This window comes from Pseudorasbora parva, chromosome 3 (genome assembly GCF_024679245.1).
Source record: "Pseudorasbora parva isolate DD20220531a chromosome 3, ASM2467924v1, whole genome shotgun sequence".
Classification (NCBI taxonomy): domain Eukaryota; kingdom Metazoa; phylum Chordata; class Actinopteri; order Cypriniformes; family Gobionidae; genus Pseudorasbora; species Pseudorasbora parva.
This window is the reverse complement of record NC_090174.1, coordinates 30,055,417-30,075,182: the sequence shown is the minus strand read 5'-3', so window position 1 is coordinate 30,075,182 and position 19,766 is coordinate 30,055,417. Positions and strand designations below refer to the sequence as shown.

Below are 19,766 nucleotides of genomic sequence, written 5' to 3'. Positions count from 1 at the left end.
GTCTGTCTGTCTGTCTGTCTGTCTGTCTGTCTGTCTGTCTGTCTGTCTGTCTGTCTATCTATCTATCTATCTATCTATCTATCTATCTATCTATCTATCTATCTATCTATCTATCTCACAACCATGATTCAGATAACGTTGCAAAAGCACCTTTGGCTTTCTTACCACAAAATTGTTTAAAACCCTAATAACTGTGGTAATGACTAATGTACTTTTCTGAAATTATATGGAATTCAGTTGTAAGTCTGTTTATCGGTTCATATAATTACAAATCTTGGATAATTGCAGGGCGAATGGCAATTATATGTTCTGCAGTCAGAAGGGTGTATTTACAGAAGAACACTCGATATTTATCAGTACTATTTAACTCTGTCTAGATGCTAGTGTAATGCAGCCGATTAACTTTTAGCATGATGAACGATCATAGACTGCATTTTACATTAATGATAAAATAATAAGGCAACATTTAATTCAGCGCCTAAATTGCACATCTTAAATCAAACCTGGGGTTTTAGTATTTTCAGTGATCTCTTGCATTGTTATTAGATGTAGGTAATGTGTGCATAAACTATGTTTAATGTAGCTCTATATATATCATGTAAAATAAATACATATTTTCAACAAATGTAATGCATTTGGCCTATTTGCAACAGTCAGAACACACATACATGGTGGAAATGTATGCGTGCATTTGCTTTGAAGAACAGCTTGCAACATTATATGCCATACCCATTTCGGTAACACTTTACAATAAGGTTCATTAGTTAACTACATTAGTTATCATGAAATATGAACTGCACAAAGCATTTATTAGCATTTATTAACCCTAACATGAACAAATCATGAACAGCTGTATTTTTTATTAACTAACATTAACAAAGATTAAATAATTCTGAACAGAGGGGTTGTGGTTAGTTCATTTTAACTGCATTAACTAATGTTAAATACAGCCTTATTGTAAAATGTTATCATTGGAGTTTCACGCAAAGCTAACCCCCCTTCGACCTTTGAATAGCTCTTTCTTAATATTCTAAACGTTCATCTCCCAAAGTCAGAGCGTTCATGTTAAATGTAGCTACCAATCGTTTAAAGCGTTCAATTAGTTTCGAATTAAGTTTAAAGTGTAGATGAAGCGCGCGCAGGAAGCTGATCGTGTTCGCTGCTCAGCTGTATTTCTGTTGGCTGAGTGCAGACCCTGCCCTGATTGCCTTATATCCATGTCTATTGACGTATAGAGAGCAGATGGAGGCAGAGGGACTGATCTGATCTCTAGTCATCAGAGGTCATTCTCGCTACAGTTACAGCCACTTGTTGCCAAATCGCTCAGAGACCGCGAGCGCGTCGCGAAACCGCTTTCGTAAAGAGCCATTTCTTTGCTTTCACGACACAGATCTAGATGTTGAGACGGGAATACAACCACTTCTGACTTTGTTTGGGGAAAAAGGTCACTTTTGAGCAAATTCGTCGCATTTGACGGGAGAAGCATGGTTGACAACACAAGCATAGCAACTAAATCTGCACTGGTAAGCACGCGCTTTTTCTCCTTGGGTATAATAGAAAGTTGTATGGCGCGTTTCATTTAAAGGTTGCATTTTGATCTAGTGCACTTATAAGTTGTTTATAGATTACCGCATGTTTTGTTACACTACGCAGCGCCTCGACCTATAGCTACTGTAGCAACGGCAAGTACAGGCTACATACATTGTCATATTTCTGTCATTGAAGTTTTTCACATTGCACGCATTTACAGCTTCGTTGATGCTGACCGTCAGGTAGCCTATAGTTTGTGTAGTAGGCTAGTTGATCTTATTCGTGGAATAATTTCCATAGGAAACCACGATTCATGCTTACCAAAGTTATTTTAGCCTATGAACTGTGGTGCACTGATTTGGTCGGCAGACTAATTTCATCTAGACATTAAAAAAAAGATAGTAATAGCTCAAAATTAAAAAAGTTTTGATTGTTGTATTAAATTAGCCTAAGTTAAAATGGTGCCGAAGTTACCTGCAGTGATGAGTTTTGTTTTTTGACTACTTTAATTAGACTAGCCTACTAATGAAGAAAATCGAGCAGAAATACAAATTGCATAAATTGTTGAAAACAAAGTTATGACATTGATGAGAAGATCTTTTATAATTTGAATCAGTCATATAGGCTATTTTTTCAAAGTCTAAATGTTTATAGTAGCTACTATTTAGCTTTTTTAGCTTATAGCCTAGTAAAATAACTAAGTTAATTATAAGTTTCGACATTCTTTTGAAGATTATCATCTATACTACATGTACATTTTAAAGAATGTCTGCTAAACTATAAAATGTAAATGTTCTTTATCAAACTGTCTGGGCACGTCATGCACGCCCAAATTGTAATTTGGCGCCACTAGTTTAGCAGCACAAGCTAAACATCAATTAGCTTACCTAAAATACTTTAGGTAAATAAATATATATATTTTTTTAAAAAAAATTAAGAAAAAAAACGAGTTTTTGTTTATTACAGGGTTTTATTGTTACTATAGTTCTGATATGTAAAACTGCAATAAAGTGACACATACTGTTTATGTTTTATTGTATGCGAACTAGTTGTTATGGTTACCTCTGACAAACTTGTTCGTTAGTCTTTTTTGACAATGGGTTACAATACGTGCTCTAACTAATTTAAAATTTGACTTTTATACTTAAAAACGCTATACTTTAATGAAAAATAAAATGTAGACTACTTCACTCCCCTCCCCCACCCCCAACAAAATATTTTGGATAATTTTTGGGAAGGGGCTCAAGTCTTAATTAAGGGGGTCTGGCTCCACTAAACCCCCCATAATTCGCATCACTCTTCCTGCTTAAATTTGTAGTACATTTTGCTTTTTGTTGCCCACAGCAAGCCGCTTTCTCGTCGGCGAGCACTCTTCCTCTGCTGGTCAGCTCTTCTAGCGCTCACAGTCACTCGAGCGGCGGCGGCGGGATGAAGCTGGAGGCGGTTATGGAGAACCTCCAGCGACAACAAGCGGCTCGACTCGCCCTGGAGGAGAAGATCCGCCAAGCCGAAAAAGAGAAAGACATCAGGTCTATGGTGGAGTCGCAGATTCATCAGCAAGCTCTAGCTTTCCGCCACTATCAAGCAGCAGTCAGGGGAGCGTTCGCTGCGGGAGCCCCGAACTCGAGCTCCGGCCACCCGAATGAGCGCGCAGCCGACTCCGACATCGATGATGATGATGATGACGATGCTGACCTAGACCTGGACCGCGGCATGGATGACGAGGAGCGCGACTTGGATGAAGATGACAGTATGAACGAGGGTGGAGGGGATGAAGATTTGGAAGGACCCCTAGCTCATTACCCACCGCGCCATGCTGTTTATCCCGGTGCGGGGCAATCTCCAAAAAGTACCCCGATTCATCTATCCAGAGTCCAGCCTCCCTATCCAGTCCCAGGACAGGCTGAATCACCGAGTGGTTTGGCACCACAAGCACAATCGCAGCACCACGAATGGACTTATGAGGAGCAGTTCAAACAGGTAGGCTATGTCCACGAGTGGGATTCTAGAAATGCACTCTTATAACTGTATGGTGATTACTAATGTGTAAAGTTTAAAAGCATGAAGTGAGATTGGGTTAAGCCCTGTGTGAAACTAATTGTTGAAGTCCAGTAAATTTTAGAACTAAACAGCTAGTAAACATCAACAAAAAACAACAGGCTTTTATGGCAGTGCCAGAACTTTAATGCTTGATAATGTAATCTGTACGGTCCATACACTTTCATCATGCATTTACTTTATATATTGAGTAAGCCTATAAGGTATTAACACATAGACATATAGCCTGCACGGTACAGTTTCCCCACTTGTTTAATCACTGCATTACAATTTTGAAGTAAAATCAAACTTACAACCTGCATACACTACACTTTTTGGACTACTTTTCAAATTAGAAGAATGAATTGCTTAAATACTTGCTTAAAATATTTAAATATCACCATTTCATAATTTAGGTCTGAGGTATTTTTGCAGAGTGCGTATAGAAGAAACATGTTGTTATTAGAGTCTTTGCTGTTGATGTGTACACACACAAAATACTAGTGTGGCTTCAGTTGGTTTTAATCGTTTTAAGCTGTTTTTTTGTATGGGAGAACTAGATGTTTTAGTTATTCAAAGTCAGCTAGTGCACCTGTAAATTCAGTATTATGTGTGAGAATGTTTCAGTTATGCTGCAGCAGTTTAGTTCCACTATATTCTCAGGAGATAATTTAGAGTGATACACTGAGAGTGAAGCTCTTAAGCAAACACAGATCTATACAGCATGAGCCTGGATGGACTTGCCATTCCTTATTTATGATAGATCATTCAGAGACTGGCCAAATGAGACATGCACATTAGCGGAGCATTAGTGTAAGCACTGGTTTAACGTAAGGGCTACAGTGCAGTTTGAATAAAGACAGCTGCTTTGATTGGCTGATGAAATTGAGGGAAGTATCAGAAGTATGCATCAGAAGTATCTTAAACATATTCAACACAGAAGAAATGTAAACTGTAATTGTGATTATTTTAATAACGTGTTGTAAATAGATTGGTTTTAATATCTAGAAGTTTTGCGCGCACACACACACACACACACACACACACACACACACACACACACACACACACACACACACACACACACACACACACACACACACACACACACACACACACACACACACACACACACACACACACACATATATATAGGATCATGTAAGATTAATACCAACCAACCACAATATTTCCTTTTTAATACTGAGAATAGTGTTACATAAGACAATTAATGTTGTTTTGCGGAAGTCTTGGACATGCATTTTGTAATCGCTCTTGAGCTATTTGGACAAATCAAGTGAAATGCAGAAACAATGAAAGGATGCCGATGGCATTTGGCAGACTGACTGGAGCCAGTGTACTGCCTGTTTTCAACACTTCAAAAAATGCCTATATGCTATAAATGCCTTCATGAAATAAGAATGGCTGTTTTGAGGAATGTAAAAATAGACGGAAGCATTAAATTTGCTTGACCAAACTCCTGGTGTCTGTACTTACGAAAGTAATTAAAATGCTAAATAGACCATGCTTTGAAAGATCTTTAAGAGTCAGCTCATAGTTTCTTAATTAAAACAAAATAGATAGTTAAACCGGTTGCCATATGGCCGTTTATTGTCAAAGAGATAGTGAGGGGAGAGGGGGAAAAAGCAAGTAGTTGCGTAGAGTTTTGGCAGGAATGCAGGAAACTAGACCTGGTGGCATTCCAACCTGGCTCCCTCCCAATAACGCTGGGATATCCCTCTCAGACTGCGTATGGGTCGGCTCAAAGCCAAGCCATTACGAAATAGGAACAAACTGCATACTTCATCACAGTCAAGCTAGACAAACATTTGTGTGTCTGTGTGTGTGTGTGTGTGTGGGGGGGGGGGGGGGCACAAAGAGAATCACATTCTGTTTAACACTTCCATGTATTCATTTTACTTTTATTTATTTAGTGTTTGTTAAATGAATGCATACGTTTTCTTTGCATTGCACAAATGTTATTACTTTCTGAAGCTGATTTTTGATCTTTTATAATATTCTGACACTTTTGATCAATTTAATGCAACCTTGCAGAATAAAAGTATGACTTTCTTTTATAGTGTATGTATTATCAATCAGGCTCACCTTTAGAGTTAATATGCTTTATCAGCAGGCTCTATATCTCAACCTATTTGAAGCACGTATCAAATGTTCACTAAAAGTACTGTGTACTTTTTCCCCTCAGCAAATATCTCTCTTGATTATTCAGTCCTATGTCCACTTTGGTTTCGGGGCGTATGTTTGATCCTACACCCCCCTCCTCCACCGCCTCTCTATGCCATGTTTTGCAAACATGAAAAAAACTCATATAATGGCTTTTTCCCATAACAAGGATTTTACAGGGCCATAGAGGGGGCTGGGCAGGGCTGAACGGGGTGGAGGAAACCCGGCAGTGGTGTTTGGTTTCAACATAAGCTTGTGGAAAAGGAGGTTTCTCTTTCCTTCTCCAGTCCACTTTAGTTAAATTAGTTTTATGTATTGTGTTTGTGTGTGTGTGTGTGTGTGTGTGTGTGTGTGTGTGTGTGTGTGTGTGTGTGTAGCTCTGAGGATATAATCATTCTCTAAACTCTGAACTCTGTTTGTTCAAAGGCTCAAAAGTGACAGTTTGACTGTTTAATCCTCTAGAAGTAATGGTTTAAAACCTGCGTAAATTCAAAATAATCTGTTTGCATATTATAATTGCAGTTCAAAACAGATTATTGTGTGCAGAGGCAGCCAATGGTGACCTAATTTACTCAAACACTCACGATTAAGCAAAACATCTCATGGAGAAAATAGGAAATGAGGCAATTGTGAAATCATTGAAAGGAAGACAACGTTCCCCCCCAGCCAGGAAGGCGAAGTAGTCTTTGTGGTTAAACAAACGTCAGTGGGCAGGGGTTTAAAGATATGCACCTCTTTGCTCTTTGTTTTGCTGGATACTTTTGTGAAGAGGAAAAAAAAAACTTGTGGAAGTGAGAGATAGAGGATATATACGCGCCTAAAACAGCCCTAACCCATGAGCCTCTGTGGTTAGTCTGCTGATATTTAAATGGCCTGTCCTAAAGGCTTCTCAAGTAACACACGTCAATTGAAGCCCATTAATACCTTCATAAAAATGTTTGGAGCCCTTCTTTGAAATCGACACATGAACACACACACAGTAACTCCGGTGTCAACACAAGACATTCCTTTACTTTACAGGCCCGCTCTACCCCTATGGTATCCCCTTCTGTTTGATTACACTGCTTTGCTCGTATGCTTTGGGGTCCTGAGAGCCATTAAGTGCCCCAGCATGCAGTCTCAAGCTAAAACACATGCATGGAGCTAATTCTCCATATGGCACAGAGGTTGTGATTTTTACCCAACAGCACTATCGTTAGCCTTCTGTGTTATGAGCTAACCCAGGCCTCCCGACAGCTGTGGCAGGTTCATTTTGGACGTGAGCTGTCAGTGGAAATATTTAATAGAATTCCAGTCGTTTCAGTTTTAGATCGTCTTAAAAATAAGAGCCTCCTTTAGCTGTGTCTATTTGGTGGGCCGTTATAAAATCCCTGTTGAGCATGTCATCAGCTGCCAGATTTGAGGAGAACTTATAAGCCTGCTCTGAACATTAACCATACTGAACATTCAGAACTGGTCACAGACCCATAGCTAGAGCTATATCATCTTGCTATGGCTTAAGCAGGAGGCTGATGAATATACAGGTCTTTATATATATATAGTATTGTGTATAACAGTGTTTATTATTAAAATTTGTGAAAGTTGTGGGTGTACCCTGGTCCTGTAGGGGGGGTTTGGGGTCAAACCTCCACCACCCACAAAGAAAATGTTGTACATTTTAAAGTTAAATTCATCAATGTGGTCAACTTTCAGATTTCAAAATTAAGAGCTTCATCCCATGTTCAGTACGCAAAAAAAAAAGATTAAAAAAAAAAGAGAAAAAGACTTTAAAGGGGATTCAACCCTCATTTTAGTTGTAATATAGTGTCTCAGTCTAAATTACATTCTGGTGTTTTAGGAAGCTAAACAATTAAAATATAATGATAATAATTGTATATTAGTATTATTCCTATGGCAGTAATATATATATATATATATATATATATATATATATATATACACTCTAAAAAATGCTGGGTTAAAAACAACCCAAGTTGGGTTGAAAATGCACCGACCCAACAATTGAGTTGTTTTAACCCAATGGTTGAGTTGTTTTAACCCAGTGGTTGAGTTGTTTTAACCCAGTGGTTGGGTTAAATGTTGCTTAAGACAACCCAATTGCTGGGTAAGAACAACTCAACCATTGGGTTAAAACAACCCAATTGTTGGGTCGGTGCATTTTCAACCCAACTTGGGTTGTTTTTAACCCAGCATTTTTTTAGAGTGTATATATATATATATATATATATATATATATATGTTATAAAACAAATGCACTGTAAAATAACTACAGTTTACACTACAGTAGAGTCATTTCAAGACTTTTGTCCTAATTTCTAAAGCTTTCATTTTGATGCCAACTCTAGTTTCAAGTTTAGTGAAACGCTGTAGTCATCTGCCCATAAACAATGTTGGAAATTAAATTAAAATAAAATGTAACTGGTGCCTGTTGCATTGCTAAATACACGCTAAACTCAAAACACATGCAGAGATGTAGTTCACTGACAGTGAACTGAGACGCAGAAAACACCGGATCACGAGCTGATCGCGTGAACAAAGTGTGTGCTTCGTTTGAAGCCCACAGCACAAACAGATTTATATAATTAAGTCGCAGTCGTTTACAATTTGATAAGGGGATAAAGTGGATTATTTCAATTTTAGTTTGTTGGACAGATACTTTGCCAAAGCAATGGTACAAGACAATATTAAAAACCTTTTAATGTTATAAAGAGAGGTTTAAATACATATTTGGTGCATTATGAAACTGTGGCAGGCCGCGCCGATCTAGTTAATGAATAGTAAACACTGCATAAGATAATAACTACCAGCTTGTCTGTGTTTATATCTGTACAGGGAGATTGATTTGTTTGACTTGCCTTTTTAATGTAGATGTCACATTTTAATAGCAGGAAACTTGGTCATTCTTGTGTAGCTTGCAAAATTCATAGGGCATTGAACAAACTCAGCATATGACAACCCCCTACCAGTGTGGTTATAAGTAACACCTTCTCAGAGCAAGCGTATACTCTGTTTTGCGTGGTACTGTAATGCCTACCATTACCCTGTTAATAGTCTCCATAGCTTTTCAACACTTTGCCTTTAATCTGAAGAATGAGGTGTGATTTCAAGCAGTTGTAGAACACATGGCATCATTTGGACACACAATTTAGAGTGCATGTGCCCTGCGTGATTTCCTGTATGCTGGAGTCAATTGTGAATTTTGCCATGAAATAGCAAGTAGTTGAGACAGTAAAATGTTTTTTTTTTCTACAACAGGAACATACTGATAAGTACATCTAGCTTCATTAAGTCAATGTTCAATTGTCTAAAACATAGTATTGTCATTTCTCATTTATTAGTAGTAAGTCATTGTAATTTAATTTCACAATTCACTTTGTGATCATGGTTACCAGGCATAGTCTATGCAAACATTATGCCCAGGATATAAACAAAGCATTCTATTCACTTCAAATACATATATATCTATATACACTACTTGAGCCAGTAGAAACACACTCCTATTGTACAGTAGATAACTCTGGACATGCTTAAATATGGTGCAATATTTTGTGATTTTTTTTTGTTCATATTAAATGCAGCAATGTCATATGATTAATTGAGGTCCATGTGATACATTGTATTAAAGTAATTTGCTGCTCACTCTGTGCAGGGTTTATCATACTTTTTTTTTGGTACTTGAAGTAAATGAGCTATTAATGGATATACTGAGCTGGTTTACCTTCAGTTCAAGAGTAATGGTCATGGTCAGGAATGCCTAATCTTTTGCAGTGTGTTTAGGCTAAGCCGGAGCTTAGCAGTACAACACTTTTAGATCATATTGCTTTAGCTTTGCATCTCGGTTTTTGGTGTTGAAGTGTTTTAATTTCTCTTTGTGTCAGTATCAGTAAAACACACTCAGTGCAGTCAGTGAGTATTACATGGCAGCAGCTGAGGTCTCATGTCATCGGTCTCGGCCCATATGGCCTCACATGTCAGCGTTCATTAAGGTGAAGAGTTGTAATGAAAGATAGGGAGGAATCAAGCATTGAGTGTCTTAGGCTTACGGTCAGAATCAGATACTCTCTTTACAAGATTAACTTCTTCAGCACATCCCCCATCCTAATGATTCCACACAAAACACACACATGTTTTTGTGTGTGCTTATATTTGGTTTATTACTGCCTGATTGGTTTGGTCAAGCACTTAGACATGTCCATACAGTACATCATTTTATAACATTGTGTTCTTATCAGGTGTGATGCAACAAGTTTCCAGTGGCAAGCAATTTGTCTGACCACACTGTGCATGAAACGACTGCGTGATGTAACACAATCACATCCAGAAGATGTGTTTAATGTTAGGGATGTGCAGAACTGACTAGTTGGTGGCTTACCTGAAAGACTATTTGAGTAATCTGTCTTAAGGGAATGCTGTATAATTTAGACATTTGACCATACTTGCAATGAGAAGTGGTTATCCGCCTTTTTCCTGAACTGCCTTCTGCGTTTTGAAATATGGGAGGCACTTTCGGTTTGGGGAACACAAAAAGACTGAAACAAATAATTTCAAATAAATACGGTTGTACCACAAATGATCTTTATCAGCCAGTTTGACTGAATGAGCTGTACAATTTTATTTTTAGATTTTATTATAAGATAATGTAGCACTTGCTATTTTAAATATATATATATATATATATATATATATATATATATATATATATATATATATATATATATATATATATATATATATATATATATATATATATATATATGCTGTGTGTGTGTGGTTTATCTGTGATATCAATTTCTTAAAGTCTGTCTTTAATATGAAATATGAACCTCTTGTGCATCCACTGTACGGGAAAAAAACTCCTGTACATTGAAGAAAAAGATGGATTGTCCAATAAATGTATAATTTTTTAAGTTTCTTATTTTTGATTACCCAAAACTTTTTAATTCATACTGAAAGCCAGAGGGCGCCCTCGAGCGGAAACCGCCACATTTGCCTCAGAGAAGTAATTTACGTTAGTTTTCAGGAAATCCATGATGTGAAGCTAACGCGGTGTAAACAGAAGATAGAGACGCTTTGATTAAACATGACGACAATAAACACGACTGCAGCAAAATATGGAGTATTTGAGTTCTTCAAGTCGTCAAGGGTAAAATCGCAGCCTTTGAGCTTTCATAATCGCACACAAGCCAAATCGCGATTGCGGTTCGATTTCGATCAATCGTGCAGCCCTAGTAAGAATCAAGCTTTTGGGGTTAGTTTTTTGTAATTTGTTAATGCTTTTACACTTTTAAGTTTCCTAATGTTTGATGGTTGAAGGATGAGTAGAATAATGTCACTTCATTGTACAGTTTTATACAAATCTTATTATTTTGTTCATAGATTGGAACTTTCACTGATAATTTACAGATAATGGGGCATAAAAAATTTGAATACACAAAGAAAAATTCTGAAATCTGAGAGATTTATGTCTCTCCATTGACAGTCTACACAACTACCAATTTGACACTTCATAAAGTTCATAAAGAGATAAAACTAAATCCATAAAACTAATCCATGTGAATCGAGGGGTTCTGAACATTTTATATGATGAACAGATTGAACAGGTTTTTATTCACATATAATGATTGATCAGTGCACATAAACAGAAGTTCCACCATATTTGCTTCATGCATGAGAACAAACCTCATTGGTTCTTGCAGAAGCTCAAATGTGCTGCATCATATGCAAAAATTAACCTCATTGGTTCTAACACTAAATTAACATGTTGTAGCTTCCTTTTACCACAAGTGCTGTCTGTGTGTTTTTTCAATGTGGTCCTGGAAAAAATTAAGAGACCACTTAACATTGGTTTTTCAATGTTAAGCGGTCTCTTAATTTTTTCCAGAGCTGTATATTTCTCATTTTTGTGAGGCAAGTAGTCTATATGCTGAGTTTCATCCTGTTTTTCTTTTCTTTTTTGTTATTATGAGTGTGCACAACCTTTACAGTATGGAATGATGTCTCTGTATGACATAAAATGATAAAGTATTTTACATTGAAAAAATGCAAGTGATCGCGCCGGCGTTTCCATGCAGTAAAGCGTGATATACTTTAGCTGCTTTTCACACTCAATCCCCGAACACTTGGATATGTGCCTAATAATATCACACATTATCTAGGTTAACATGTATGTTTAAGTGTGTTTTAAGTACAATTACAAATCAATTCATTGGTTTAATTTAACTCTGAAACAATTTTCGAGTTGCGTTGTGGTAAAAAAACTAGGGGTAGCGCCAGTTGATTGCCGAGTGCAACCATTCTACGTCATCAACCTAGAACGCAAACAAAATGGCGCCGCCCATGGTCCAAATATAAAATCGATTTTTTAAATAATGTAGATCTTTCATGGGTTTTCTACTACATATTTCAGTAAGAGACATCATTTATGTTATCTTAAGGATCCCGTTAAGGTCTTAAAACACTTGAACCCTGTTCATTGCTGCTGCAGCTATTATTACTGGATGTTTTTTATTATTTGATTTTAAATCACAATTTGCCATTTTTATCAGAAAAATTGTAATTGAGATTTCCCCCAATTGACCCTTTGCTAAGCCCCGCCCCCCTTAGTTACTGTTGCTACACCTGTCAAGCTTTCGCACCTGGCTCGTCTATTACAGTATGTATGCGCCGGTGTCAGACATTTCCGAGGAGATAATTAGTCATTTTTGGCGAACAGGTGAAATATCGGAGAGAACAAGAAAAAAGGGACTGCAATAGGATAAATCTGCAACATAATATGCAACCGTTTAGAGAATAATTTCATTAAAATTTAAGCTAAAGCCTATAGTCTCAGCGCTATCAGCAGCGGCCTCATACGTTGACGTATGTTCATGCACAGCAGGGTAAGTGAAATTACAAAATAATCGAATAATTATAAATCAAACAGCTTATCAATAAATCTTGTGGAATAAACACAAGACATTAGCCTGAAAACTTTGCAATGATTCTCCCTCTTATATTGAGCGCGCCATGCTACTGCTCACGCGCCGTGGGTCTAATCTACGCCTTGGACCAGGCACTAGCCAGAGATACTGACTTGAGCCATACATCAAAAACCACACAGTTACTGAAATACAGCCTTATAACAGAAAGTCACTCTCAAACATGATGAGTTTTGTTCATTTTATAAACACAGCCACTGTCTGCAACAATCCTTATGATGGTCTTAATTTGCACACAAACTACGATACAAAACTAATAAATAAAGCCAAGACAGTCCTTTTTATAGTCTGTATACTGCACCATATGTAATATTTTGCATCCATCAAAAACCTCCTGTTTTTTCAGTTTGTTGAAGCAAACGTAGGTGTTTTTGTTAATTCTGTCGACATTTAACATTAATTATGAATAGGGCCTCAAACACTGCTTGATTCACGCCTGGCATTTTTTACCTTGAGTTTTACCTTTGGGGAAGGAAAAAAATGACACCCTCCATCCAAACTTTTAGGATAGTATAAGATTTGCGCAATCCATACGCACAAGTTCTCATCGGCATGTTTCCCTCGCTTGAAAGCTTGACAGACCTTCCGTGCCTAGTTACGGTTGCTAAGCCATGATTGGCCTGTGGCGGTTTCCGGGCGTGGCTTAGCGAAGGGTCAATTCATACATCACAGAAACAGAAACTAAAAGAAAAAAAAATACATCTAAATTTTATCATATGTTTTATCTTTTTTTTTGGTCACAGCTTGCTTGGACAGATATTACATTTTATTTTATTGTAAAAAAACACAAAACAAAAAACAGCACTTGTTACTTTGTCATCACACCTGGTTAGGATCTGGTGTCAGATGTGTTGTCTTTAAAAATGTTGCTGGTAACATCATTAAAAATCTACAATTATAACTTATTGATTGTACTCTCTAAGTTGAATAGTGTTTTTAAACCAAAGATTATTTAGCTAAGTCTATTTGACATCTTTGTGTTAGTTCCCTTATCGAGGGAACTTCCCACTGCGTCGAAACGCTTTGGGGATGCTCCCTAAGCATCAGCGAATCTGAAGCCTGAATAAACACTAGTCCAATCCGATTGGTCGTGCGTGATGACGTCATTGTGACGGCGTACCCGGAAGTATAAAAGGGGAGCCGGCGCATAATGGCGGCAGTTATTGCTCTTCAGCATAGCGCTCTCTGTTTGGTCTGTCTATTTACTGTTGTCTGTCCAGTTGCGAGTGTGTGTGTGAGTGATATTTATAGTAAAAGTATGGAAGGAAAGAGTGGATTTAGACAGTGTGTGCATCCGTGTCCCCGCTTCATCTCGGGATCGGATACACACCTGTTATGTGTGCAGTGTCTGGGTGTGCAGCACGCTCGGGCGGCTCTCGAGGGAGCCGCCTGTGAGCACTGTGAGCGGCTGACACTCAGGCTGCTCCGCTCTAGGCTGGCCGTGTTCGATGAGACCGGCCAGCCTCGTGAGCCCCATGGTTCTGGACCCGCGGTCGCTGAGGCGTCACGGCGTCGCAGATCATGGGGCTCACAGCGGGATCTGTCCGAGGGCTTTGGGACTGCTGCGGCACTTTCCCAATCCTCCTCGGACAGTTCCGATGATCTTCCTCCCCGTGTGGAAGCCCGCTTTGCGGCTTCTTCCCCCGGGGCGGAGGGTCCGATGCTCGTTCTCTCCGGTTCCGAGGAGCCGGAGGGCGCGGGCATCGGGGCGGGGGATGAGGTTTTTCCATCGCCTCATCCGCCCGCCCAGGAGGAATTGGTCGAGGTGTTGACCCGGGCTGTGGCTAAACTCAATATTGAGTGGCCACAGGAGGAACAGGAAGTTCGGCCACCCAGTAGGCTGGATGACCGGTTCCTCGCACACCGGGTCCAAACACCGCGCCGGGGTTTGCCTTTTTTCCCCGATCTGCACACCGAGGTGTGTAGATCGTGGAGGAAGCCCTATTCCTCGCGTGTCTCTAATCCCCCTCTGTTGGACTATTCCAACGTCCTGGGGGCACGCGAGGCGGGCTATGGGGCGATGCCGCGGGTGGAGGATGCTCTCGCGAGCTATCTTTCGCCCGAATCGGCATCGTCCCTTAAAACCCCGGTGCTGCCCACCAAGCCCTGTAGGGACACCTCAGGGCTGGTGGGCAAGGCTTATATGGCGGCTGGGCGGGCTGGTAGTGCGCTGCACACTTTGTCGATCTTGCAGGCCTACCAGGCTGACCTTCTAAAAGAGCTGGATGAGGGCGAGGGTCCCTCTCCGGAGGATGTACTGGAACTTAGGAAGGTCGCAGATTTGTCTCTCCGTGTTACCAAGGAGACGGCCCGTGCCATCGGCCGCTCCATGGCAGCTATGGTGACAACGGAGAGACATCTCTGGCTGAATCTGTCGGGGATAAAGGAGAAGGACAGATCCTTCCTCCTGGACTCCCCGATCTCGCCTTCTGGTCTGTTTGGGGACGCGGTTAACTCCGTCGTCTCCAGACACCAGGAGGCGAAGAGACAGTCAGCGGCCTTCCAGCAGTACCTCCCTCGCCGCTCTAAGCCCGGGAAGGCTGGCCCTAGCGGGCAGCCTCAGCCGCCTACCAGCTCCTCCTCGCATCGTCAGATGCAAAAGGAGAGCGTCGCCTCTAGAGCCCCTCCTCCGGGAGCTTGGCAACAGAGGCGGCGCGCTCACCAGCAGCCTTCCGCTCCGAAGGGCGATCTGAGGAACGTCCTTCAGGCGCGAAAGGCTGCCGCAAAGAAGTCCTAGCCTCGGCAGGACTTCTCAGGGCGGTCCCTCCCGCGAGGGGGCAACCGAGGTTGCTTCCTTCGCGGCGCCCTGGGGAAATCGATGTGGTAATCCCGCCGTCTATGACGCTTCGGGCCACATCGATTTCCCGCGAACGCACGCTGCTCCAGCCGCCTCTGGAAAGACCTGCGGCTGGGCAGCTGGCGCGTCCGCACACAGAGACTCGTTCCCAACCACTTCCTGCCGGGCAACCGCTTCAGGGGGTCGGGGACGAGGCTCGTGTAACACCCGACGCCAGCCTCGAGAGGCTGGTTCCCTTAGTAGATTATCTCGGCGCATGGAAATGCCTTCCGAGTGTATCCACATGGGTCCTGCGCATTGTAGAAAATGGGTACAGACTGCAGTTCGGTCGGCCTCCCCCTGGGTTCAGGGGGGTGACCTGGACTACAGTGGTACCAGAGCGGGGTCGGGTAATGGAACTAGAAGTAAAAACCTTACTGGCAAAGGGGGCCATAGAACATGTTCCTCCGCCAGACAGGGAGTCCGGCTTCTACAGCCGGTACTTTATAGTTCCCAAAAAGGATGGAGGGTTGCGTCCGATTATAGATCTAAGGGATTTGAATCGGTCTCTAAGGAGGTTCAGATTCAAAATGCTCACTATCCCCATGATCGTGAGTCAGATCCAGTCCCAGGACTGGTTCGTCACGATAGATCTGAAGGACGCATACTTTCATATCTCCATCCTTCCATGTCACAGGAAGTTCCTGAGGTTCGCTTTCGGGGGCGAAGCGTACCAATATCGGGTACTTCCCTTCGGCCTAGCCCTCTCCCCACGCACATTCACAAAGTGCATGGATGCAGCCCTGGCTCCTATGAGGCTTCAGGGCATCCGTGTACTGAATTATATCGACGACTGGCTAGGGCTGGACAATAATTCAATATCAATATATATCACGATATAATTTTTTTCAATAACGGTGATATGATTTTTAAACACATTTCCGATATTTCGATAAATATATAACAGCATTCCTCACTGACTGACGTTCAGGGCGCAGCCGTCAGAAAGAGCAGAACATGATTGGCTACTTGCGCGATGACGTACACCACAGAAAGGCAGTCAGTGCTCAGCAGTAGTAGGCTGATAGATCCAACGCAGCAAGTTTTAGCTACAAAAAGAGTTTCCCTGACCGAAACACAAATGTGACTGAACGAACTTCCACAAATAAGGAGAAAGAAATAGTTGATAAGAGAAAGACTAACGTTAATTCAGTGGAGTGGAAGTGGTTCGGCGTGTCCCCCGCACTTTTAATAAAGTGTATTTTCATCCCCCGCACTTTTACTGGGTCTCACCGGTCCTAGTCGACCCGCTCCGAGCGGGATTCGAAACGGCATTACCTGGAGCGAGGGCGGGCAAGTTAACAGGGACGCTAAAGACCGCTTTCTCTAACCTCGGTTGATTGCGCGCTTCTTGAGGTCTATTCGTATCTAAATATGAGGAGGACGCTCTCTCACAGAAAGTCCAAAAGCGGATTCGTAGAACTAATGTTACTGTCACGCTGGAGCTGCAGCTGAAGGACAACGTTACATATACAAATCGTTATGAGCTGAAAGGTGACAGTCAGACGATTGCGACAATATATGAAAGCAATGAAGGAGCATCATGAGCAACAAAACTGTTTTCAACACTGATAATAATCATAAATGTTTGTTGAGCATCAAATCCTAATATGAGAATGATTAGTGACTCTGAAGACTGGAGTAATGATGATAAATTCAGCTTTGATCACAGAAATAAATGACACTTTACTATATATTCACGTAGTGAACAGATGATGTAGATCAGAATAATATTTCACTGTATTACGTTTTTTACTGCATTTTTAATTAAATAAATGCAGCATTAAATATATGCTATAGTTTTGCATAAATGGAGAATAGAGCGCTATGAATTGTTCTTCACTGAAATTTAAAACTTAAAAGAAAATGCTCAATAAACTGCGTCTGTGGCATAGGAGCACTGTACGTTGTGACTGCATTGCTTCTATAGCGCATCATTTTGCACACGGGATGCACATTAAGTGCATTTTGCCGCTCTGTATTGAAGTTATGCACGTGACATCACCGTCAGTGATCGGTTCCACCATCTGAAGAAGATCCATCCGCTAGAATATTCTGAGTCAGGCTGAATCCTGGCTGAAGCACCTTTGTTTAATCTATATTAAGAATAATATAATCAGCCTATGTTGTAGTTTAAACTTAAAGATATTAATATTAATAAAGTGAGAGTCTTATGTTTATTTGATGTTGATTTCACATTTCTTTTTCATATAAAGGCTAAATACAAATAAAAGGTGAACATTAATTTATCTGTACTGGTTTTATTTCTAAAATATTATATAGTTTTATAGGAGGATTATTCATAGACTTGGCAAATACATTTTTCAGAAGTTTGTAGGTACAGACATCCTTTGTGGCAGTTCTTAGTAGTTTTTTCTAAAGCTTTTATATAGTTCATATCGATATCGGAATTATATCGTATCGACCGAAATTAAGAAAAATATCGTGATATGAATTTTGGCCATATCGTCCAGCCCTACGACTGGCTCATACTGGCCCAGTCGTACGAGATGGCGGTTCGGCATCGAGATGTCGTTCTAGCCCACATAAAGTGCTTGGGGCTGAGACTCAACACGAACAAGAGTGTGTTGACGCCGTCCCAGAGGACTACGTTCCTAGGGGTGGTATGGGATTCGACGACGATGCGGGCACAATTGTCTCCCGCGCGCGTCGAGACCATACTGGCGATGGTCTCAGGAATAAGGCTAGGCCACACCATCACTGTGAAGCACTTTCAGAGAGTGCTGGGGCACATGGCAGCAGCGTCCAACGTGATACCGTTCGGCCTGCTACACATGAGACCCCTCCAGTGGTGGTTGAAAACCAAGGGGTTTTCCCCCAGAGGGAATCCTTTTCGTATGATCAGGGTAACGCGCAGATGCCTTCGTTCCCTAGTCATATGGAAGAAACCTTGGTTTCGGTCCCAGGGACCAGTGTTGGGAGCGTCCTGTTGCCGGAAATCCGTTTCAACAGACGCCTCCCTCACTGGTTGGGGCGCGGTCATGGACGGCCGCTTTGCGAGGGGCCCATGGGAGGGCCGTCATTCCTCCTGGCACATAAATTGCCTGGAGATGATGGCGGTCTACAAAGCTCTCAGGAGCTTTCTCCCGGACCTCCGCGGCCAACATGTCCTGGTGCGGACAGACAATACGGCTGTCGTAGCGTACCTCAATCGCCAGGGAGGGGTAAGATCGCGCCCTCTGTGCAGATTGGCGCATCTAATCCTCCTGTGGTCCCAGGGGAAACTGTTGTCCATCAGGGCAATGTATGTCCCGGGGGTTCAAAATCAGGGAGCAGACATCCTGTCGAGGCAGGGGCTGAGGCCCGGGGAGTGGCGGCTCCACCCCGAAGTGGTGGAGGCCATATGCGAGAGGTTCGGCCCAGTGGAAGTGGATCTGTTTGCGTCTCGAGAGACGTCCCACTGTCCACTGTGGTTCTCCCTCACGCATCCAGCCCCGTTGGGGTTGGATGCCATGGTGCAGACGTGGCCGAGGCTGCGTCTGTACGCATTTCCCCCGATTGCTCTGCTCCCGGGAGTCCTGGAGAGGGTCCGTCGGCAGGGGGTCAGTCTACTTCTGGTAGCACCCCGTTGGCCGACGCGAGTTTGGTTCTCGGATATCATAGCCCTGCTGGCAGGTCATCCATGGCAGATTCCTCTGAGGAGGGATCTCCTGTCTCAGGCGGCGGGGACGATATTCCACCCCCGGCCGGAGATTTGGAACCTTTGGGTCTGGCCCCTGAGGGGGCCAGGTACCTAGAGGCTGGCCTGTCGGCAGAGGTGGTAGAGACCTTACTCAGCTCCAGGGCTCCGTCCACAAGGAGACTGCACAGCCTCAAGTGGAATGTATTTTCCACTTGGTGCAGGAGGCGTGAGGAGGACCCAGTTAACTGCCCAGTGGCTTCAGTGCTGGAGTTCCTCCAAGATCGCTTCTCTGCGGGCCTAACCCCGTCCACACTCAAGGTGTACGTGGCTGCCATTGCGGCTTTCCACACTCCTCTGGGTGATGGGCCTTTGGGTAGGCACCAGCTGGTTGTACAGTTCCTCCGTGGGGCTCGGAGGATGAGGCCTGTGGCTCAGTCCAGAGTTCCAACCTGGGACCTGGCAGTGGTTCTCGAGGGGTTGGCTGAGGCCCCCTTCGAGCCACTGGAGTCAGCAGAACCTAAGAATCTGACCCTTAAGGTGGCCTTTCTACTCGCCATTA

At 42.0% G+C, this 19,766-nt stretch overlaps 1 protein-coding gene across 3 annotated transcripts in view; it reads left to right on the top strand.

Annotated features, from left to right (window-relative positions):
* The window catches only part of arid3c (AT rich interactive domain 3C (BRIGHT-like)), a 194,850-nt gene that overhangs the window by 97,098 nt on the left and 77,986 nt on the right, over nt 1–19,766 (top strand). For 2 of the 3 annotated variants that reach the window (XM_067438397.1, XM_067438396.1), the window contains exons 1-2: nt 1,256–1,523; nt 2,875–3,510. In XM_067438397.1, coding sequence (XP_067294498.1) covers nt 1,485–1,523; nt 2,875–3,510 — 675 coding nt within the window. In that variant the 5' untranslated portion in view covers nt 1,256–1,484. Of the gene's footprint in view, nt 1–1,255; nt 1,524–2,874; nt 3,511–19,766 lie in introns of those variants that run through there. The other variant, XM_067438398.1, reaches the window with a different exon arrangement.